The sequence below is a fragment of the Micropterus salmoides genome, unplaced genomic scaffold, assembly GCF_014851395.1.
Source record: "Micropterus salmoides isolate LMB-PRFRI ecotype aquatic unplaced genomic scaffold, ASM1485139v1 Ms_hic_scaffold_22, whole genome shotgun sequence".
Taxonomy (NCBI): Eukaryota; Metazoa; Chordata; class Actinopteri; order Centrarchiformes; family Centrarchidae; genus Micropterus; species Micropterus salmoides.
Window position 1 is genome coordinate 8,655,124 of NW_024041373.1, and position 24,405 is coordinate 8,679,528.

Consider the following 24,405-nt stretch of genomic DNA (forward strand, 5'->3'; position numbering starts at 1 on the left):
GACTTATTGAGTCTCAGTGAGGCGACACCAGTCAGAGGAAAAGCCAAGTGAAACCGAGTTTTTACACCTTCCACTAGGTGCAAATAAAGCAAGAGATGAGCTCATTGCTGATAGTGTGAAAGCACTGGTGGTTGAAATTGCCAGCCACACTTTCATTAGAGTTACACAGAAGGCAGGGATTCCCATCTGTTTTCTGTATTTCTGTCTCTCACGTTTCCCCTCTGTCAGTCTTTCCTGGCACTTGCCTCTAAAGGGAAGGTTACATAAGCTGTGCAGCCTACCTACCTTCCCAGAAGCAATCGTTACTGTTCTCCTGTCTTAAAAAACTGTAATCTGTGTGAGACCTGACAGCTCCATTACAAATAGGTACAAGGCCCAGAGCCTTCATTTTCAATAACAACAAACTGACAAACCAACATCCATTCCTAATCATCTGATGGTGGAAGGCTTAATTTGTTTATCCATGCTTGCCTGACAGCAATTCTTTCCTGCATTATTTGATGCAAAATGAAACTGCAATAACAGTAGAACAAAGTTTCAACAAAGCAAACACATAAATTCGTCAAAATGTGGGAAATAACACCTATGTACTGATATAAAGGCAGCTACTCAGGCATGCACCTCAAACCGCAAAACAATTATCAGATGGACTGATTCTCATTCTCAGCTCCATTGGTCTGTCAAAGGGAATATCCATTATGTTTGCAGTCCACAAAACAAAAGGCTATTCGAAGCCTCCAGTTTAGAGTATACATTATCTTCTGTCACCTCACACTTATTTGTACAGTTTGGTTCAACAGAGGATAGACCAGCTCTTTCATCAGCTGTGCTGTGTGTTGATACATTTAGATAGATTTTGGATTGCTCTGCAGTTTTGTTTGCGAGAGTCTCGCCAAGACTACGGTGCCTCTCACTTCGACTCGTCTTCTCAACACCCCTCCAGTGCTTCGCGGCTCAGGGCAGAGTGCCCCAGGCTTCAGGGAAAGCTATGAAAACATTTAAGAGTGGGTTTAGAGGCTACTGTACCCCTGTCTCCCCTCAAACGTTATTCCCCACGCAGCGGGTGCACCAGCAGTGAGTGACACCGCATTAGAGACTGCTCCTGGCTCTGATTGGTTGTTTTGTCCCAGTGTGGTGGATTCTTGCAAATGCCATCAAGAAAATGACAGATTATCTCATGTGCTACTGTCAGGCTATTGTGACAGTGTTAGCAAATAGGATAAAAAGTTATTTTTTCAATAATTCCCTTCTGCTACTTTAAGGTGCCACCTAGAGGTTGTGACCGTGTCCTGTTACTGAAGAGATGGGAAGATTTTGGATCTCTGGGCCTCAAGCAAGAACATTTTCGTATTCTTATCTTTACTTTCTCACTCTTATTTTTCATACTGTGGGCTCGTACAAGGGTTTGTAGGCATTTCTGTTCTGTGCGACACACATGCGACCCACAGGCACCAGATGTCACCTGATTTAACGTTTCAGCATTACTCAACTGTGTGCCTTTCCTATGCCGTTGTTGTGGGAGTTGTCTGCTGTGTTGGCTGCATTGGTCTGTGTGAGTGCGACTGCCCGGCTGGCACTTGTGGACTTCTCAACTCCGAAAACGTTTGAGCACATTTTCGATCCGCTATCAATTTTCATAAAACTGCGCGCACCAGACGGGGATCTGTCTGACCAATACGTAGTCTGCTGTGTTTTCACGTCACCTTTTGGTGTCGACTTAGCTCACTTGGAACCTCGACAGAGGTAATACAAAAAAAAGAGAATGTCCAGTTTTCTATGGCGAGATTTGCCTCTAACTGGCTAAATGCACACTGACTGTGGGACTGATTGAATGGTCTAAGGACCAAAATGTTGTATCTCTAAACTAGTTTATTGCAAGTAAAAGGACAGTGTGAGAAGTCCTCTCTTTTCTTGCCTAATACATAAATTCCTATCATTTGGTGAAGGATTTTAAAGTCATTTATTTGGGGAGATGGGAAATCAGACTGCATGTATAGAAAACAAACAAAAAATGTAATCGGTTGCAGAATTTTGCAGTGCTACAGATGTACAAAACCTTAGTGTCTCACAAGTTCAGCACCTTTAGTAAGTTGAATTTATTGGAACAACTGAGATAACCAAATAATTTCCATGGTGAAGCAGACATTAACTTCACTTTCTTGCCAACAGCTAGATAAGAAGATTGATACTAGCTTAGTTTAGCATAGGGACAGGAAACAGAGAACAGTACGTGTCTAATCTATTTTTGACGAAAGCCATGTCAAGCTGCACGGAGCAGATTGAAGCGGGCTGTAAGTCAGAAAGGGTGTGGAGAAATCCGGTCAATTTTAAAAATAAAACAACCTTGTGGTGACTCCCAATCATATTTCAACAATAAACACAGTTAAAACAGAAAAAAAAAGAAACTACATGGCCTACTTTCCCATGGTAGAAGCACAAAAATCAAGAATAAAATACCAAATAAACAAAATCTGAGCAAGTCAACAAAATCAGACAATACACGCTCCCTGTGGGGTATGAAGCCGTGCAGTGGACGAAACAAAACCAGGTTGCTGTGTTTTAACAATAGCTGAATGAGCATAAAAGTGACAGAGCGCTGTTTTGCATTCGTCTTGGAAAAAACTACAGAGGGATAACTTAACAACTGCCAAACACTCCACAGTGCTACTCATACATTGCATCTTTTTGGTATGTCTGTCTGACCTGAATTTGGCTTTTGATTCTTATGTCCCATGTTGTGGGTAAACTGGCAGTTTTCTATTTGCTGTCATATTTGAAGTATCTGTCCCAGAATCAAAATCAGCAGCTTTCATCTTTCACGTCACCTGGCCATATGGCGGGGCAGCTTCTTCTTGATCATCTCGAATAAATTAAACATTCATACTGTTTTTCTCCGTTATCTCCATCCACACACTACTTCTGGAACATCCTACACTTCCACACATGCCATCTACACAAAGAGAAGGTGGGAAAGACGCGCACACACACATGCACACCACACACTGTCTAATACTGATGTCTAATACTCCGCTGCCTATCACCACCTCCAGATGTTGTGTCAGCATGTGGTCGCCTCGCTGAAGCCCAGTGCAGACTGAGCAGTCTTTTTCAGAGGGACTGGGCACAGTCCATCATACTCAGGATAATTATAGAAGTAAATGTGCTCCTGCACCTGCCCGTGTTCACCACAATAATAAAAAGAACGTCTGGAAACTGAGACTGGATTTTTGACTTGCTTTCACATCTGCTGCAGAGTTTGTTTGTTTTTTTGCCATGCTCTAGATTTGAGTAATTATTTTAATAGCTGTCTTTTAGCTTCCTTGCTTAGGTTATAACCTCAATTGTTTTGTGCCTTTCATAACTGCTTGTTTTTCACAGTAATGTAAAATTAGCCCATGGCATTTTATAAAACCATGAAAAAGCTCTTCTAATCATTAAAAAATGCATATGCTAAATAGCATGTCAGCTTTTTATGGTTCAAAGCTGGAAGTGTGAATAAGGGCTTTTATTATTTGTTTTGCTACAATTTAATAAGATAAATTAGAAATCATCACCAATACAAAACAGTGCACAGTACTCAGTTCCCAAAAACATATAACACATTATATAATCTGCTAAATAAGCAAAATTATCTTTTAAAGCCCAAAGCTAAGATGCATCATCACTTGTTCAAATCTCCAGAAAATTATTTTAAGTCATCACTGCCAGGATACTCTTGAGCAAAGAACACAAATACATTATTTTCAACTTTCTCTGCATTTGCTGAAAAAGATGCACAATGATTTTAAGTTATTTTCTGCTGTTTATTGGTTTTCTCTGTTGTGGTATGAACAAAAGTGAAAAAACACCACTTTGTCAAACCACCTCAGAGCCTCTGATCACAGTGTCAAATGTCACCTACAGTATTTAATCAGGTGGAGTTTTGGGAGGAATGGAATTGTAGTGCTATTTTCCCAGCAGCAGATGAAACAGTGCAATGTTCCCAGGCTGTGAGCTCAGTGACACAGGGTTTGATGTGCTGCCTCTATCCAAACCTACTGCAGTGGCATGGAACACACAGGGTTGTCACACTGACACACCGTCTGTCTGATCCTGCTGGAGGGTAGATGCTGCTAAGATAAGGAATAGTACGGCTTGTGACTTCTTGTCTTTCTGTGTCATATTTCTAATGCACTGCTCTCTGTCTCTTCGTCTCAGGCACCAGCAACGGGTCTGTACTAGTCTATAACCTGACCAGTGGTCTTCTCCACAAAGAACTCAGCGTTCACTCTTGTGAAGTCAGGTAAGATATTTGTTTCTGTCTAGTTAAATGTGCACAACCATGCTGAACATTTCCAGAGTGAGCAGTTCAGAGATGCTCTGATCCGATTCTGATATCGGATATCGGCCTGATACTTACTCTAATAGCTGGATCAGGTATCGGTAACAAGTGGGCCGATCTATTCAATTACGCACGTACGACAACATGCATCAGCAGTATGCCAGTAGACACAAACATTTTGCTAGGAGAGCTAACATAGTATCAGTATCGTATCGGTACAGAAAAAGTTGTATCGGTGCATCCCTAGTTCAGCCCCCGTTGGTGAACAAGACTCCAGTGGCTAGTCAGTCAGCACGAGGTTGATTGATTTTCTGTTGATTGTTTTCAGGCTCATTAGAGTTTGCAGAGGCAATGGGCAATCACGTAATTAGATCACCATATTGTGTGTTAAAGAGAAATAATTCCTTAGCTTGCTTTATAGGGGTTTTATCTGGTTCATGTTCTCAGGGTGCTTCGGCTGAGTATGGTATTCTTTACTCGAAGAAATAAAGATGCACATCTCATTATATGAATGAAGAAAATTTGCATGTTTTATTAAAAAAACAAAAGGTCCCCTGCTCAACATTATATTAAATACAACAAGCTAACATGTTCATCTACACAATTTACAAAAGCAAGTTTAAGCAAGCTTAAATTAAATATAACATAATATAGTGGTCCCAGTAATATTTGTTCTTACTGAAGCATGTCACATGACAGGGTTAAGCTATGTCTGAGACTGAGAACATGACCTCAAATACTGATATACTAAATATCTTGTCAAACAGTTTGACTTTGGTGGCAAGATATTATTTGCACAAATTTGCTCCTCCTGTTATTGAAGCATTAAACAATGTATTTGTATGTATTTTAATTCATCCCATCGCACACTTTTATCACAACACTTTAAGACTGCCTATAGTTTTTTTAATACTTATTTTGCTTCCTAATTTAAATAATTTGCTTTTATATGTGGTCATTTTTTTCAAAAGTAGGTATTGTAATGAACTAATATCAGGTTCTCCAGATGTCTGTTTAAAGTGGGGAAAAAACTGATTAAAACGTTTTTTTTTAATTACTTTCTTTACATTTCACTGGCTATCTCACGGCTCTTCCTCTGTGGATGTTTTGCCGTCTTTCCCAGTGCACTGTGCAAATGACAGAAATCCACTAAATGCAAAGCACTTGTTAGAAAATAGTGTTTACCGCAAAGACACCTGAGTTTTGTCGGGGTGTGGTAGCGGGTCGAAATTTGACAGTCGGTCACCTCCTAATTCTCTATGCTGGAAAAACCTTTAATTGAGCTTTTTTGACAAGCCAAACGCAAAGCAGATAGTAGTAGCATTGCTTCTTTTTACAAGTGAAACACTGAAGGTATATTTAAAAACAAAAATAAATGAAAATGCTTCATGTTGCCAAGTGACAATCTGGTTACCTTTTTGATATATGATGTACAGGGTGGTGATTGTCCAGTGGATAAGACGCATGCCTTTGTGTGGGAGATCCGGGTTAAATTTCCACTGTGACACATCCACCTGTGTGTCCCTGGGGAAGACGCTTAACCCCTAGTTGCTCCAGGGGGGTGTGCAACCTTTGACATACAGTATATAGCAATTGTAAGTCGCTTTGGATAAAAAGCGTCAGCTAAATGAGTAAATGTAAATATAATGTACAGTGGTGAACGTAACAGAAAAATCCTGGCACCACAAACTGTGTATCAAACCAGTGTTGGGCAAGTTACTACCAAAATGTAATACATTATAGATTACTAATTACTGTCATTTGAGAGTAATTAATTATATTACAATATTACTGTCTTTGAATTGTAATGCTTTATGTTACTTTTGCGTTACTTTCACTGCTATTTAATTGGCCCATTATTCTTATAGTAAGATGTACTGCGTAGGTGGGTTCTAGTAATGTGCAGAGTTATGTCCGCGGATTGGGTGGGTCATAAAAATTAACCTTCTGATTAATAGCGGGGATGAAATAGGATGAATCGTTTCCTCATTAAGAAAGACGCTGTGCGCATTTACGCATTAGGTACAGCAGCATAACGTCATTGATTATTTTAATCTCCCTCCCAAAACTCCGACAGGATCGGTCACGATGAGCTGACAGCAGCCTCTCTGATCATGAAAGTAATTTGTTAAAACACAAACACCAGCCTTTAGAGATCCATTTATGCATGATCCGTCAGGGGAGCTACCGTCTTGTTAAAAGGAGCCGAGCTGCCCTGTAGTTAGCACCCTGCCTACAGTCTCGACCGTCAGATTCCCACAACAGGAAATAACGTTACTCTTTAACTCATGGATTTGTTTATCTGCTGCCGAAATGTTTCTCGGTGTTAGTGAATTAAAAAAACAAAACACCATTTAATTTCACATTAAAATGTGTTGTAACATGCGTTACTGAGATTGTAACGGGTATAATATTACTTTTTTTTTTTTTTTCTATTACTGCGTTACAGCAAAATGCAATACATTACTGTAATTGCGTTACTTTTGTAACGCGTTACTCCCAACACTGATCAAACCACAGCACACTTAAAACAAAACAAAACAAAAAAAACCCTGCACAGTTGCAAGGAGCTGATGAACATAATGCAGAGCTGCCTTGGTATGTTTATCCCAACAAATAAGTGAATGGTGAAATTGTTTTGCGAAGTGTGGGAGCTTAGATGCACTTGAAAAATGGGACCAGCTTTGTGTACCGTGCAGATACATTCATCACAACAACTCAATAAATGGCATTACAGGCCTGTATTTCATTCTGTGTGTGTGTGTGTGTGTGTGTGTGTGTGTGTGTGTGTGTGTTTGGGGTAGAAGGAGAGAAGTGTGACAGATTAGTGATGTCCAATGTTACACATCTACCCAGAGCTGCTGATGTAATACTTAGATACAGTAAGTAAGTAAGTGGGTTTTGTATTTGGCGAGTTAACAGTAACAAATATACTACCGTTGCCAATTCCGAGTATTAGAAATGAAACCAATATAACGTCTAGATCTTGTTTACCAAGCAAAGTTTATACGATATACCCATTTGTCTCGGTAAACATTTTGACTTGTCAAACACAGGGGTTACTAAAAACATTAATGTAAGGCTCTGATATTGTGCATGCTGGCTCACTGGAACACCTTAGCAGAACAGAGCCATCATAAATGTTATTAGTTACACTTGTTTGTCCTGCTATGACAAGTCAGAATGACTACTGGGAGAAATGTGAAATAAATGCTGCATATAAATATTTTCCATTCTCACTTGGAATAAATTACTTGATACGTGGCTGAAATTGAGCCAAATGTTCTTCTGTTTTGTTCCTTTAATGTCCAACGGGGCCGTTCAGGGAATAGCTGTATTCTAAATTAGGAAGCTCCCTCTTTCTGCGTTTGAACCAGGAAAATAGAAAATAAAAACAGGGTTAGCGGGAAAGTATTGACATTTCTAGGAATCAATGACAGAACTCCCAACACAATTAAAAGCTATTTAGTTATGAAACTCAACATCAGAATTTTCTATCTGATACAGATTGAATTTGATAAATTGTAGAGACTCTGTTGAATGCCTGTTGTAATGCATTGTATGAACACCTCCATGCCCTGGACCTCTGTGTAAACTCCCCATGCTCAGTTGTATAAGTATTTGTTTGTCTTGTTGTCCTTGATGTCACCTGGCAACAGTGACTGTGAGTGTGTGAAGAAAAGCTTTATCCTCCTGCATTTTTAAGAGGTGTTACCACAGGGATAGCTGAAAATAGTATATTTTTCAATTCAAGTAGGTAGTAATGAAGCTTAGTCAAGTAAGTAACGTTCCTATAAATTTAGCTAATGTTACACTGAGCATTTCCTGCATAGCTTCCAGACCGTAGTCGGAAGCACAGGGGAGATGTTTGCTAGGGCTAACCCCCCTCACTTTTCCAGCAGTTGAGAAACAGTTTTCTTGGTCCTGACACACTGTAGTCTACACTTACTTACTTCTAACCTTTTTCCTCTCCCCTGCTCGCATGCATAATAATTTTTCTGCCACTCGCACTCACAGACATTACGCACTTCCCTGTTCCTTAAAGGAGCTACGCTACTCTTGTAATAGTACCTTTCACGTAGATGTTAGTGATGGGCGGACTTATTCTTTTCACAGTATCGGTTCCTTTGAGTTGATACAAGTAAATGTGTCAAATCTTTCAAAAGTTTTTATACTTTTTGCGGCGTCACTCCATTACAGTGAACTTTCGACAGATATTGCTGCCCACCCCACAAAACTTCATTGCATTGCCAGACACCATGTATACATACATACCATACATTAATAAAGAAAAATAATAATTTTAATACACTGATTCAGCATCCCACTTGTATTTAGGGAGGCTTTGTAAACTCAATACGATGTTAAAGAAATGTCACTGACTAGTGATCGGTCTCTTTTTGAGCCAGCTAGTAGCAGATGGCACCATTAACTCTGCGGCCTTGTGCTGCCGCTGCATTTATGTGGTGTCAGAATGATCTGAAAAACTATTTGTCAGTCATATTTCATGGTTCATCTGATCCGTTTCTTTTGCTTTTTGTGTTATTGAACACTTCTCTAGCTTCCATGTCGGTTCCACTTTACAACTTAAAGCTCATCAACACTTTGAAGTTGGAAGAACAACCATCCGAGGAGCACGTGAATAGGAGTGGGGAAAAGTCAAGGATTCATGAATGACCGGACGTTCAACTAGCTGACCCGGTACATACTGGAAACTAAAGAGTTTTCATTTTCGCCCATCGCTAGCCGATTTGAAGAATGAGGAGAGGGAGCTCTGTGTCATAAAGGGAAATGATAGTGATGTGCTTGCAGTTTTGTTATCCATTAAACTCCTTTCTCCTGCTGTGCCTCTGTAACATACTGGACATTAAAGACCGTAATTAAATGGTCTGTGAGGCAGGTCACACTTAAAAGGGATCAAGTCAGAATGTCGCACCACCTTCTGAACGCCCCACAATGCAACAGCCAAACATCAACTAAGGCTGTGAGTCATTAGTTATTATTCTCTAATGAGCAGCAAAACTATTTCACCAGGATTAATTAAGCACGAGACTAAATCAATTAATGCTGTTAAGAGATTGATTGGGAGCAAACACCATCCGTTGAAGCAGAGCCAGACTTTCTCTAATGAGAAGAGAGAAAAGTTGGTATCCACAAGTTCAAAACTCCAACAAACTTTAATGAGCTACGCAACACAAACATAAGTTACTTCAAATGTCTGTAGCTACTCCTGCATGTGCGTATGTGTGGATTAAAGCGAGTGATTAGGCAGTGGTTTCCTCTGCCTGGTTTCTCGTGTCAGTTTGTCACTGTGAATTTGCTCTACAGTCATGACACTCAAAAGCCGTCTTTTGATCTGCTTGTCATCTCTCACTCAACACCACTGTACCTTGTGCTCACACTCGGCATATATTATTTAACACGTGCAAGCACTTCCACACTGTTTAGTTTAAGTGATGTTGCACACTGCTTTGGTGTATTTAAACCCCTCGTTTTTTGTTTGAAAATACCTCCATTAGATTTTCTCCCTTCCTGCATAGACGCATGTAGGGCACTGCTGTTATTTCCAGTGCTGTGACGTTCAACATTAAATTCAAAGCTGTGTGTTTTCTGTGGAAGGGAGAGCAGAGGTGCTTTATGGAAATGAGCCCAGCAGCCCTTGCCCCAGCACAGCCATGCCAAAAGAGGCCTGGCTACTTAGCATCTCATTTACATTTTAGTGGGGAAATCGACTAATTAATCATGTGGCTATTTACCATCTCATTACGGTGGAGTTTGTGCTCCCTGAGCTGGGCCCACTTCTCAGAAAAATTCATATCTCACACTTGCTGGCTTGATTTGCTGTGCATTTTTACATCTTATGTAGAGGTTTTAGGTGTAATTTATCTTGCTAGGATGTGGTGGAGGAACATTTGACTCTGCAAGAATTAGATAGCAATATTATTCATTTAATTAAAACGTGTGTGTGTCTTTATTCCACAGGGGGATTGAATGGGTGAGTCTTACCAGTTTCCTATCTTTTGCCACTTCTTCTCCCAACAACATGGGCCTCGTGCGAAATGAACTGCAGCATGTCGACCTGCCTACTGGTGAGAGGCTTAGAGGCTTACACACACACACACACACACACACACACACACACACACACACACCTGTACCCTTTACCTGAAGGTACCAACCAGCAATTTTCTATTGCCTTTTGTTATTGAGGTTTCTGTTTTGTTCAGGATTCCTGCAGCCTTAACAGCAAAGAGAGTATACACTTCAGTCTCTCTCACTCTCTGGCCTCTCTTTTTATTTGTCTTTTTCTGTCTATGTGGTTCTCTGAGAGACTCTTCTTGTTCTCCCCCAGGGGATACTTAACACACTCCTCCAAATTAGGTCCAAACTAAACAGTGTTAGGGTACGACCAAGGGATGCCTAGCTCTGAAAATGAGATCCTATCATGAGTTCCTGCAGAGCGACTTATGTCCTTGCCTGTGCCCATTGATGGGTGTATAGAATTACTGCACCAGCAGTGACCTCCAGGGAGTGGATAATATACAGTGCTTCAGTTTTTGCGCGAAAGAGAGGGCTGAATTGGAAAGTAACCTGAAGGGGAAGCAACGAGTGGTCAGGAGGTGATGGTTAAGTTTCAGTGGAAATCTTTTCTTTTAGTATATATGCAAATATATGAGAATCACATTGAATTATTTATAATTAGGGCTGTCTTCGACTACGGATTTACATAGTCGAATCAGAATCGTCAAGTGCTGCCTATAGTCGACTGATATTCGAATCATGTGTGTTTATGTGCGGTGGCGATTGCGAGCTGGGGAGAAGCCGCAGAGCTGCAGTCTCTATTCATTCATCTTACACTGTAAATTTCCAGCTAAACTGAGGCTTTTTTGTAGACCCATTTCTCTCTCTCTCTCGCCTGTCATTCACCTTGCGCAGAGTTTTGCGTGCATTCCGTGCTCCGTCTCTTCAGCAAGTGTTCCTCTTCCGCACCTACACACACATTATGCCTACACATGCACAGGACGACCCAGGGTTAGGGTTACAAGTTTGGATTTATTTATGCACTTTAAAAACATTAACTGTGAGATTGACAGTCGAATCAGGCTCCGCCCATCGAAGCATCAAATCATAGACTATTCAGGGTCAGCCCTTTTTATAATAATAATATATAGGTAATTTTAAATACAAATAATTCATGAACACTTGTAAAATGTAACAAATCTTTTGTTTTTGTTGTGTCTACTTAAATTGAATGTGTTTGGCTTGAGAAAAACTATAATGGTTGGGTCACAGAACCTTTATCCATAATTCATTCAGGATGACGGTGAGGGAAGTGACTCTCAGCACCAGTGGTCAAAGTTAGAAGTCCACAGCATTAGCTTTGGTTACAGGCCTGCACACTTTAACACACTTAACTGTTAACTCGCCACTTCAAATTAGTTTAACTGACTGAGATCCTCCAAGGTGCCCTTGACTGTAAATGTAGCTGCTGGGAGTGCACGAAGGCTGTGGAGAGCTGAGTGTCATGCCTCACATCTCTGATGTGTGAGTGTGTTTGCTCTAGTCACAGCATTCTGGGAAATACACTTTGCTGTCTTATCAAGAGATAGATGGAAAAGATCAATCTCAATTTAATCTGTGTGTATTCAGTAAAGAGATACAATAGGTCTGAGACGTGTTTAGCCCAGCATAGCACCAAAATGGTAAGGGACACAACGGGGAAACAGCTCCATCCATACTGAAAAAAGACTCTCAAGATGACTTTTCTACAGGATGTCTTTATTTACAACTTGTAGAAATAAAAAAACGAGAGATTGTGATTTAACAAGCACATAAAGATGAGGCTTTTTACAGAATTACAGTTTTTCAGCCCACCCATTTGAGTGCAGATGTGTTCTTTCCATATTTTCTATATAATGTTTTAATGGTAGATGTTTGAATGACAGTTAAAGCCTTTAAATTGCTGCTAGACCTGGACATCCTGGGCCAGATTCAGAAGACTTCAGACAGATTAGCACATTTTTGTCACTTGAGTTTGTGTGCGTTTGTCTTATTTATTTATTTTGTCTTAAGTGAGGATTTGTTTTGCATAAGTCCTCAAATCAAACAGCACAAAAATCTATTCTGTACTTAAAGATTTGTGCTCCACCTGTAAGACTAATCTGCTATGGCAGACACCTTGTGACCTTTAGAGCGGGAGCATTTTCTGATAAGATTTCTGACTCTGTGAGGAAAAATCACCTTCCTTGTTCGCCTTACTCATTTCTAGTGATATCTGGTTTCTTCAGCAATGTTAGCAGCTGTTGTGAATGGACTTATTCTTTATCTATGAAAGGATTTTTTTTGTGTGCTGCAGGGAAGGTTGGTGTTGAGAAGTGGTAATGAACTCAGTTTACATTGCCTCACACAGTATACATATGTATTATGTGTGTACATTTGATAATTACAACACCATTTATACAAGCGTGATCATGGCAGGTGTCATCATCTTAGCACTTTGATGCGTCTTTTCAGTGATCATACCCAGTAAATGAAGAGCATGACTGAGAAAGCATGCCCTGTTGCCTTTGCCTAAAGCAGCTGAACAGACACCTGTGTGTTTTTATGAATGCACATTTGACACTTGATTAGAGCCTGTAGACTGATCATCTGAATAATGAGCCGGAATAATTGACACTCTGCCTTCATGCAACCCCTCCCACTGTGTGTAACTGAGGAAACAACATGGTGAAAAGGGACGCTTTAGTCCGCTATTTTGTCCCCTCTGGTACGCACCAACTGCCCTCTCAACACAAGTGTTGGAGGTCACATGCAACCCCCCCAAACCGCCACAGGCAGCTCTGTCACTTCAACATTTTAAACAGGCCATACACACTCCTCCCAGATCAGCACTTCCTTAGGCAAATGCGATAGGACACCTGAAGGGCATTTTTGTTTTGTTTGAAGGGGTACCTCGGTGCTCTGCATAATGTCGACTTTGGTAGGGTGGAAAAATGCAAAGGAAAGGCAAGGATTAGAGCAGGTGGCGAGAATAAGTTGTCGGCCGTTTGCTCTTCCCACTCAAGCAAAACCGATGAAACCAAGACGCTCTGACACTAAAGTGAAATGAGATGAATCCTCACAGGTGTAAGGAAATATACCATCTTCTGCCTTACATCATCACCTTTTCTCCCCCACACTCTCACTGACTCTCCCTCTCTTTCTCTGTCTCTCCCTCTGTGTCTGTTGTGTTTTCCAGGCAGATGCTTTGCATTCAGAGGCGAGCGAGGAAACGATGAGCCACCCATTGAGATGATTAAAGTGTCTCATCTCAAGTGAGTTGCCTGCACCCCCACCGGCAACAAAACCAAATACCAAAACACCACACAATTTCTAATGCTTTTACCTGGGACACACACACACTGCACATTTACATATACACCATTTACACCCATCACATACCGTCACCTTGCCGGCCCAGAACCATCTCACCTCTGTCTCTCTCTAGCTCTCCTTCTGTCTTTGAGCATTGAGAGTTGTAGTAGCCCATTGAATCTATATTCATATTGTGCAGTTTTGAATCGTCATTTTTCATGTATTTATCAGTCCTGCATCTTTTAATGGGACTATGATATTTTAAAAAAATAAATAAAAGAGCATGCATTTACAGTCATCACACATTTTCTGAGAAATAAAACTATACACAAGGTTATCAGATAGCAGCTGTCATTTGTATTCTCAGTTTCTCTCAAAGTGTTTGACACTAACTTCTGCTTTCCTTTCAAGGGCATCGTATTTTTCTGAGCCAAGTTGGAGAGTCCTTGTCTTCTGTATACATCAAAAATATGATTAGGCGGATAGTGTATTATACTGGAGAGTGACACCTCTGATTATTCTGCCTACGTTAAGTGACTTCTGACACTTGCGTTTTTGCTTTATTGCTAATAGCAACAAATGTTCCCTTCTCTATAGTGAAATAAGTAGGCTGCTGTGGAGGCAATGAATGCAAGGGTCAGTACACAAGCCATGGCCATAAAAGTAGTATATATTACATACAAGCTGCTTAACAACTGCAGATAAATGATGTGCTGCTTACATAGTAAGACTGGTTAACATTTTGCACCTAAATTTGTTCTTTAGATTTTTTTTTACTGAAACTACTTTCAGAGTCTCATAGGGACAAGGGATAAACCCACATTTGCCCCAGTTCATATGTGCAAAAAAAGTTCTTGTCCATGCTGCTCATTTGTGCCTACTTACAAGGCATACTTACAATATGGTTGAAGAGTTTAGCACAAAGCAGGGGCAGTTTGGAAATTCATCCTTGTTGCATTTAACTTTCTGAAACATTACCTGATGAACTGAATGCATGCTCGCACAAGATTTAGACATCCACGCTGTGCGGCAACCAGATATAGAGACCTTTTTTGGAATACAGAAACCACAAGAAACTGTGTGTATTTGAATGTTTGTGTGTTTGTGATGTCCATCCCCAGACAGTACCTGGTGGTGGTGTTCAGAGACAAACCCCTGGAGCTGTGGGACATCAGGACGGGGACACTTCTCCGGGAGATGGCTAAGAACTTCCCCGCTGTTACTGCATTGGTACTGACAAAGTTACACACTAATAAAAAACATGTCTTTCACCGATCCTTAAGTCCAAAGTGGTAAACACAACAGGAAAAAAATACAACAAATACTGAAATTCAAACTTAACAGAAATGCCAACAGGCGTTGCAGTATTATGTAAATTCACAGCTGCATATCTGAACATCTACAGTTTATATATTTACTTAAACAAAACACACTGTCAGTGTTCAGTGTTGTAATAACACCCATTGTTGACTCTTCCCTTTGTTAATAGTCTCTTATACTTTTTGACCCCTTTCCCTTTCTTGTGTTTGAGTGGGCCATTTGAAAGATTAGTCTGCGCATTTTCCCCAAACTCAGCAAAGAACAGTGGCTTCATTAGGCCAGAGAAATGCTCATAAAAGAAGAGTTATGCTGGACAAACTTTACTGTGGGGCTGTAAAATCCTCCACAGTGCAAATAAAACCGCCAGTAACCTTAATAATACATGCTGGCCTCCCCCAGCCCACATATTGCTGTCTCATTTCCATATTGATTATAACCTCGAGTCAGCCAGACTACAGCCACAGTGCTCCAGCAGCTAGACAGGAAGGCCGGGGAAAACAGCTTTCCTGTGTGCCTCGTTTTTATTTAAGTTAGCATCTACTGTACGTGCAAATCACTTTCCTTTCCTCCTGTCTCTATCTGCTTTTTGCACTGTAATGATTTGCTGTTGTCAGCAAATGTGCTTGTGTCTGGGTCTTTGTTGGGGTTTGTTGCTGTAACTGCATGTACTGTGTAAACAGGAGTGGTCCCCATCCCACAACCTGAAGAGTCTAAAGAAGAAGCAGATGGCAGCGAGGGAGGCCATCGCTCGGCAGACGGTGTCGGACGCCGAGCAGAGTAGCGTTGAATCCTCAGTCATCAGGTCAGCGTTATAAACTTCAGCTTGTTATTGGAAGCCTTTTGCCAGGATGGAAAGCCCTAAGGCAGAGTGTGGCATGTTTTTCAGACTAACACTCCAACACCAGATTGAGATCTGTATTTTTATATTATTTAAATAATATTAAATAATGTTCATACAACTGAAGTCAGTGTTTACATCAGTACATACAGACATCTTAATATGTGGATTTTATTTTATGAAATCATAATTTTTATGTTTTCAAATTAGTGGAGCTTCTCTACAATTGTTCCCCTGACAACAGCAGTTGTAGCAGTACCCCCTGGGGTACGATTAGCCTTGGTTGGCCTTACAATTGTCTGCAGCAGAATACTAAGATATTTAGCCAAAATATTTCACGCTGGAACGAGTGAAAAAAACCCTGACGTGTTTCTCCACTACAGTCTCCTGCAGGATGCAGAGAGCAAGTCGGAGACCAGCCAGGCCATCTCAGCCAGGGAGCATTTTGTATTCACTGACACAGACGGGCAGGTCTACCACATCACCGTAGAGGGCAACACAGTCAAAGATGGTGCACGAATACCCCCTGATGTGAGTCCAGAGACTTTGTGACTTTTATATGTCTGTTTTTACTTATTATCCCCCTAAAGGTCATCCACTCTGATTTTTGCACAAAGCTAATCCGACCCGTTTCAGCTCTCTCCCTTTCCATTCAATCTGATATTTTGTTAATCCTTTCGGTACACAGAGAGTCTTTTCTTTTCCCTGTTTACTCTCTGCGAGCATCAGTATGTCTCCTATCACTACTTCTACCTCTGCCTTTCTCCTTCCCTCTCTCTGTAAATATATGTATCTATGTGTTATCTGTAATCTATTAATCCATGCTTTCTCTCAGTATTGTAACCTACGTTGTCCTCTATACTGTATTTGACTTTTCCACACCACATCCATCATTGTATGTGACAGATTGTGTCACTTTTATATTAGATGAAAAAGGGTGCAAGTGCCTTTCTTTTTGTCTTTTGTCTGTCTCCTCTTATTTTTCCCTGGCATCATCTGTTATGTTTAAAGGTTTAATCTTTTTTTATGTACTATTCTTTCTCAGTGTCATAAATACTATAAAGATGATAGCAAAGTGTTCAATTACTTCCCTCTTTGTGTGATCAGTCAACTGCATTGTGTCAAAAGAAACACTTCTTTTTTGGTTGCTAGCCAGCATCCGCACAATTTCCTCCTCTATAAAGTCAAAGTCATCACTCCCCCTTTTATATTCTGTGTCCTGCAATTTTTTTTGTGGGGCCTGTGTGGGGGATGATACAGTAGATTTTTTGCGTGCCACACTCAGTAATAAACTGTATGCAATCAAGCTGAAGGTTTTTAGCTAAATTCTACAGCTTTATGATTTCTTTTTTTCTTTTTCCTTTTTTCTTTCTTTCTTTATTTGCTAGATAACAAACTAAACATGTGTCATCAGTGTGTCATCACTTTGTCCCAGAGTGAGTGTTCGCACTGTGTTCTCTCCACTGGTCCAGAGCGTGACTCAGGCTCAGAGGAAGAGAAACTGTTACTGTATTTACCTGTAAAGCATCTAACTGTAACCGAGCTATTAATTTGCTTTGACAGCAAAATGGCCAGGCTGGTAAAACCAAAAACAATTTTTTGGTAACTATTATTGAAGACAGGGTTTCTTTTCACCTGGATGACACCTGGAAGATGTGCTGGTAATAGCATAGCAGCAGGATGTTTTACAGGATGGATTACTTTACAAGTTGATGTGTCACCACTAAGAAAGAACCCTATGAGTGTTGATTAAAGAAAGGTGTTTAGCTGCCCGAGCATCTGTTTTCCCCAGAGTCCCATCACCCGTCTTTTTGAAGACTTTAGCTTCAGGAACTTTCTTGTATTCATTATCTAGTTGTAATTGTGTCAAGCTGAGTCATGCTATATTGTAGGTAGCACCTTCTGTTTACTGTTGATTGCCCGCCTCTTCTGCCAATAAAAAAAGCACAATTTCATACCTCTTCTACCGTCAACAGTTATCCATTTTCATTTCATTTTTTCAATCGAGACGGCTAAATTCCCTTTGCTCCACACAGTAAAGGAAAACCACGATGGTTTATCAAATTCTCAAGTCCATTTCTGAGCAGCATTGTGATACAGTCTGTGTTTTGCTCGCTCACTACCTTCATCTATTCACACCACACAGACAGACACTGGAGGGTTACCTGGGGATTTTAAAGCCTTATCTTCATGACGGCTGCAGATTCATTGCTCACAGATTTGCATACCCCAAAGGTTTTACAGTCCTTTCAGGATGATAGAAGATCTTCATATCTCTGTCAGGAAACTGACGAAAACTCTCCTAAAAAGTTTTGTCCTTTCATCCACTGCGTGCGCGCTGAAGGTGAGCTGACACTTTACGTCTTCACATCAGCACTCGATCTTGTGGCACAGCCATACTTAAACTCGGAAGTCATGCTTGTTTACCACTCAGCTGCCACATATATTTTAAATTTTATTTATTTTCCTATTTTGATTCACACTCAAACATTAAATGCCAGAGAGTACGATGCTTTTATAGTAGAGGGAAAAGGTGGTTTTCATGCTGTTGCAATTGCACTTTTTAACTACCATTGGTTGGCTATAAAATAAAATCACAACATCATGTTTTTTTATGTTGATGATGGTGCACTAATACAGGTTATCTCAGTTCTGGAAGGGTACAGCTACAGTAACTCATTTGTGACATTAATAGGTAGTAGTGTAATTCCTACAATTTTGTGTCTGTAAATAATTGAAAATAATCCACACAGGCTTAAAGGCTTAAAATCAATACATGCTGTCAAAATTGTTTAGGTCAACATTAGTAGCAGTTTTCAAATACATGACTTACATGACTGATTTACTTATTTTTTCTCTCACTCCTCTCACTGAATGTGTGCGTGCCTCCTGTGTTGCAGGGTAGTATGGGCAGTATCGCCTGCATTGCCTGGAAAGGTGACACCCTGGTGCTTGGGGACGTGGACGGCAATCTCAACTTCTGGGACCTCAAAGCTCGTTTGTCCAGGTAACAACTAAACTCCAAGGTTTTGTGCACGTTTTAGGCCACTTACTACACTACAGTATACTACATCACTACCAGCAATTCTCTAAAGCATTTATTTGTGCTTTTTATTTTTTTATCAAATTTTTATTTGTAAAACCTTACAATTTTGTGTTGCGCAGGCTAACATTTATGCTTAGAGCTTATAAAATAATTTGAGCCTGACCGATATGGGATTTTTAAGTCTGATACTGATTTCAATATTTGAGTATTTTGGTCACTTTTGAATGCTGGCGGTGCTTTCACTCTAGTGGTAGCATGAGACGGAGTCTACAACCCACACAAGTGGCTCAGGTAGTGCAGCTCATCCAGGATGGCACATCAATGCGAGCTGTGGCAAGAAGGTTTGCTGTGTCTGTCAGCGTAGTGTCCAGAGCATGGAGGCGCTACCAGGAGACAGGCCAGTACATCAGGAGACGTGGAGGAGGCCGTAGGAGGGCAACAACCCAGCATCAGGACCGCTACCTCCGCCTTTGTGCAAGGAGGAGCAGGAGGAGCACTGCCAGAGCCCTGCAAAATGACCTCCAGCAGGCCACAGATGTTCATGTGTCTGCTCAAACGGTCAGAAACAGACTCCATGAGGGTGGTATGAGGGCCCGATGTCCACAGGTGGGGTTTGTGCTTACAGCCCAACACCGTGCAGGACGTTTGGCATTTGCCAGAGAACACCAAGATTGGCAAATTCGCCACTGGCGCCCTGTGCTCTTCACAGATGAAAGCAGGTTCACACTGAGCACATGTGACAGACGTGACAGAGTCTGGAGACGCCGTGGAGAACGTTCTGCTGCCTGCAACATCCTCCAGCATGACCGGTTTGGCGGTCGGTCAGTAATGGGGTGGGGTGGCATTTCTTTGGGGGGCCGCACAGCCCTCCATGTGCTCGCCAGAGGTAGCCTGACTGCCATTAGGTACCGAGATGAGATCTTTAGACCCCTTGTGGTGCTGGTGCGGTTGGCCCTGGGTTCCTCCTAATGTAAGACAATGCTAGACCTCATGTGGCTGGAGTGTGTCAGCAGTTCCTGCAAGAGGAAGGCACTGATGCTATGGACTGGCCCGCCCGTTCCCCAGACCTGAATCCAATTGAGCACATCTGGGACATCATGTCTCGCTCCATCCACCAACGCCACGTTGCACCACAGACTGTCCAGGAGTTGGCTTTAGTCCAGGTCTGGGAGGAGATCCCTCAGGAGACGATCCGCCACCTCATCAGGAGCATGCCCAGGCGTTGTAGGGAGGTCATACAGGCACGTGGAGGCCACACACACTACTGAGCCTCATTTTGACTCGTTTAGGCCGTCGTAAGGACATTACATCAAAGTTGGATCGGCCTGTAGTGTGGTTTTCCACTTTGATTTTGAGTGTGACACCAAATCCAGACCTCCATGGGTTGATGAATTTGATTTCCATTGATAATTTTTGTGTGATTTTGTTGTCAGCACATTCAACTATGTAAAGAAAGGAGTATTTAATGAGATTATTTCATTCATTCATTCATCTAGGATGTGTTATTTTAGTGTTCCCTTTATTTTTTTGAGCAGTGTATAATGTGTGTGTGTGTGTGTGTGTGTGTGTGTGTGTATGTGTGTGTATATATATATATATACATACACCAATATAGTACAACTACTAAAAATAATAATAATACCATATATCATCTCTCATGTCATTGCTATCATTATTATTATATTATTACCTTACATATAATCTGCCACGATGACTACTTTCTACATGTAGTTTATCACCTGCACTCGTATGCTGTATGCTAATGTATCTTACTTTTTTTAATAAACAGGAAAGAAATGACCAGTGCTGTTAATGATTTACAGGGGAATACCAACACATCGTGGCTGGGTGAAGAAGATTCGCTTCGCCCCAGGGAAGGGCAACCAAAAGCTGCTGGTCATGTATACAGATGGAGCAGAGGTCTGGGACACCAAAGAAGTGAGGCTCCACACACTAACCCTTGGCGGTTGCCGGCAACACTTCAGCAAAACCTTTGCAGTTGATTTATCGATTGGTTTGTTGTAACAAGTTCCCTGCATGCGTCACCTGACTGCACTGCATAACTCAAATACAAGGAAAGAGTTTGCAACGGTCTGCTGGTTAGCAGCAGTGGTTTAAATTTGAACAGATTTGCTGCGGCAGAATGAATGTGTTTCCATAGCACAATAATCACTGAAGCACTACGATATTGTACTGTATATTTATCTAAAGTCCCCTCTCACACTAATGCTGTGGTAATAGTATATCCACTGTAATTGCCCTGTTGTATTAAAGAATCATTAGAGTGCACTGTGGAAGTACACATACACAATGCTTAAAAGCTTTCCACTGACATATATAAGCTCAACCACAGCAGGATGGATGGTCCTGATTCATGTAAGCGGCATGCATCCTCGCCTCCTCCTTAACGTTGTTTACCGAAGTTGTCGTCATCCAGAAAGTCCTCTCTGCACAGTCTTCATTTCAGCTCATCTAAGAATCCTTGCGGCTAGTTTGCACTCCAGTTCACCATTTAATCTAATATCACAGACAGGACTTTATTTGTTTGTTATCGGTAGCCACACAACAATATTTGTTAGCTTACCCAGCAGCAGTGTGTTAAAAATTGAAGAGCAGATTAATGTGGACACAGATATAGAGATATATGCTCTATTATAATAAGCAGCATGGGGTGGAGGGCGAGGGTCCCACTGTGGCACTATTGTCTCGATGGAGAGATGTGTTTTCTTGAGGGGAGCCGAAGTAAGACACAGTTTTCAGTCCCCAACTGTAAAAGCCAGACAACAGATGGATCAAGCTGCAGAGGGAAATGAGCAACAGCCATAGGGGTGGGAGAGAGAGGGAGGAGCAGAAGAGAATGAGGGAGGGGAGGATGTGTAGGAAAAATCTCCGAAATGCTTCAGCGCTCTGCTGACAGCTGGGACTGCACTGAGTCCCATACAGCCTGATAAAAAGCCAGAGGGAGAGAGGTTTTGGAGAAAACCTTTTGAATAGGCTGTTTGTCCACTGAGTCTTCCGTTCAGTATTCTGCTATACACAGCATAAATTAGTTTGCAATTACTACCACGTTGCCAGCCTTTGTTTTTAATCCAACAGGCTTTTATTGAATCAAAAAAAAATCATCCTGCTTTGTGTCTGTCTCCCTTCTGAATTTTGCAGAGAAATTGTTCACTGTTAAAGTCCCTCAGGTTGTTCAGATGCTTTAAAAGAGGCTTTTAGGTGACAGTTTGAGATGAACTACCCTGGCCCTCCTCTCTTGCAGGTCCAAATGGTTAGCAGCATGCGGATCGGTCGCAACGTGAACTACCGCGTCCTAGACATTGACTGGTGCACATCAGACAAGGTTGTGCTGGCCTCTGACGACGGCTGCATCCGAGTGCTGGAGATGGCCATGAAGTCCGCCAGCTACCGCATGGATGAACAAGACCTGAGTGGTGAGCCAGGGAACACAGAGTGTGAAGGAATGATAGAAAAATTTCATATGGAGGTTTGAGGAGATAAATGGATTGATATTGATTTTACTGTAATACAACTGATGATGGCATTAACAGCCATGGCCTAATATTGTGTTCTGTCTGATCTGTGGGGAATATGTTCAGATCCAGTGTGGTGTCCTTACCTGCTGGTGCCCCGAGCTGCCCTCACACTCAAGACTTTCCTGCTGCTACAGCCCTGGTCAGGAACCTTCACCATGGACATCACTCAAGTGTAAGTCTCAGTTCTGAGTAAGTCTACTGTAAATGTTAGTAGAGCTAATACAGAGACAGTATATCCAGACCTACGGTCAGTTTTAAGTTCCAACTTCACCTGACCTGCATGTCTTTGGACTGTGGGATGAACCCAAGAGATCTCAGAAAAAAAGTCACATGAAACGTGATTACTTTGAAAAACTCCAACTCCACAGACTGAAAGGACCGAAATCGAAAGTCATGACCTTGTTAAAATATAATAAGCCCTAGTTTTCATGTTCTTGTAGGTGTATCCTGCATATGCCCAAAGAAATGTTGTTAAAACATGTTTGTAAGCAACTTGATATGTCACTCTAGAATAATGAAACAGCACTGCTTGAGCAGACGTTGCCCTGAGCCAGCTAAATCAGTATCAGCAGCTGACCAATGCATTTTTTTATTATTTGTATCCACTACGTAAGGCTTGATCCAATGGATACTGTGTTCATTGTAGTAAATTGTAGGGCTGTGCAATTAATCAAATTTTAATATCAATTCCAATTTTGGCTTCCTAAGATTGTAAAAATAAGTTAATTGTGATAAAATGATTACCTGGTTACTCGTTTACCTGGTCTGTGCTTGTAAAATATCCACTGTGTTCGCGTCTTCTAATTTATTATCTATTTATATTTTTCTTACTTGCCGTTTGTTTAAATCACTGCATAATATTTTTTAAATGAAGCAATCAAATTGAAAAGTAATCTGTCAATCTTATATTAAACTTACCGGGAAAAACAGTTACAGACTGACCTCCTCTCATCACACACAGTATGTGTGTCATTCAAAATTCAACCGCATGATGCTGCCAAACACATTTTATCTGAAAATGGCTTTATCCATTTTAATGCAGACCTGTTTTCAGACTGACTAACCTCAGTTTCTACAGAAACATGAATAACTTGAATTGGGATCTTGGTCAGAACTTGAAAGTGCCATCCCTATTTAATACAGCTTCGCTTTGAATTTAAGAGGTGGATTTTAGTTCAGTTACAACATTACAAACTAGAATAACTTGTAAGCAGGAATTCTCTATAGGTCGAAGCTAGTTGTGTTTAGTAATATATGTAATAGAAACTTGTTTTGTAAGTAAATCATAAATGAAAGACCAAATTGTTCTTATGTATTTAATTTCCAAAACATCAGGGTATAAGAATAGCCTTGATGTATTTTTTATTCCTCTGTAGCATACGCATGAAGTTTATTATACTCATAACCAATTTACCAGCGTAAACAACTCACCTTTGTAAACAGGTCAACATGAGAGTCAGTCTCCTGAGAGTTTTAGTTTTGTTTTTTCAGACATCTGTGTTTAACTATAGCCAGATGTAATTATGTCCCATTTAACTGATCCATCAGTGCAACGCTGCTTTCTTCTATTAAATACACACAGCTGCCTTATCAGAAGTCAGGCAGCTATATTAGCAGCACTGTGCTGCCTGACCTCAGCATAAATGTTAGGACAGACTTATCTATTATTGCCTGACACCACAGATCGACTTCTCTTAACAAGCACGTTCCTAGCTTCCTGTTTAATATCAGGTCAGGTATTTTAGGGAGACTTGAGAGGAGCCATTTGACTGAGTTTGATCCCTTTTCTTCAGAGACTACAATGAGAAGGACGAGATAAAAGGCCTGATCCAGGAGCAGCTCAACTCCTTGTCAAAGTGAGTTACTACACTTTCTAATGGGAAGGATTACACACTGTAGCTTGTAGTTAATATTAATGTCATGATGCAAATGCCAGTCAGTTTGTACTATCTATGCCAAGTATAAGTTTTTGTTTATGTATTTTTGAGTC

General features: G+C 40.9%; 1 protein-coding gene across 1 annotated transcript in view; it reads left to right on the forward strand.

The window, feature by feature from the left end:
• Positions 1-24,405, forward strand: part of wdr11 (WD repeat domain 11) — a 59,664-nt gene that overhangs the window by 25,757 nt on the left and 9,502 nt on the right. Inside the window, exons 11-21 of the mRNA XM_038737231.1 lie at positions 4,198-4,282; positions 10,304-10,410; positions 13,560-13,635; positions 14,797-14,905; positions 15,676-15,797; positions 16,217-16,364; positions 18,734-18,840; positions 20,703-20,817; positions 22,142-22,313; positions 22,479-22,587; positions 24,209-24,271. Coding sequence (XP_038593159.1) covers positions 4,198-4,282; positions 10,304-10,410; positions 13,560-13,635; positions 14,797-14,905; positions 15,676-15,797; positions 16,217-16,364; positions 18,734-18,840; positions 20,703-20,817; positions 22,142-22,313; positions 22,479-22,587; positions 24,209-24,271 — 1,213 coding nt within the window. The remainder of the gene's footprint in view (positions 1-4,197; positions 4,283-10,303; positions 10,411-13,559; positions 13,636-14,796; positions 14,906-15,675; positions 15,798-16,216; positions 16,365-18,733; positions 18,841-20,702; positions 20,818-22,141; positions 22,314-22,478; positions 22,588-24,208; positions 24,272-24,405) is intronic.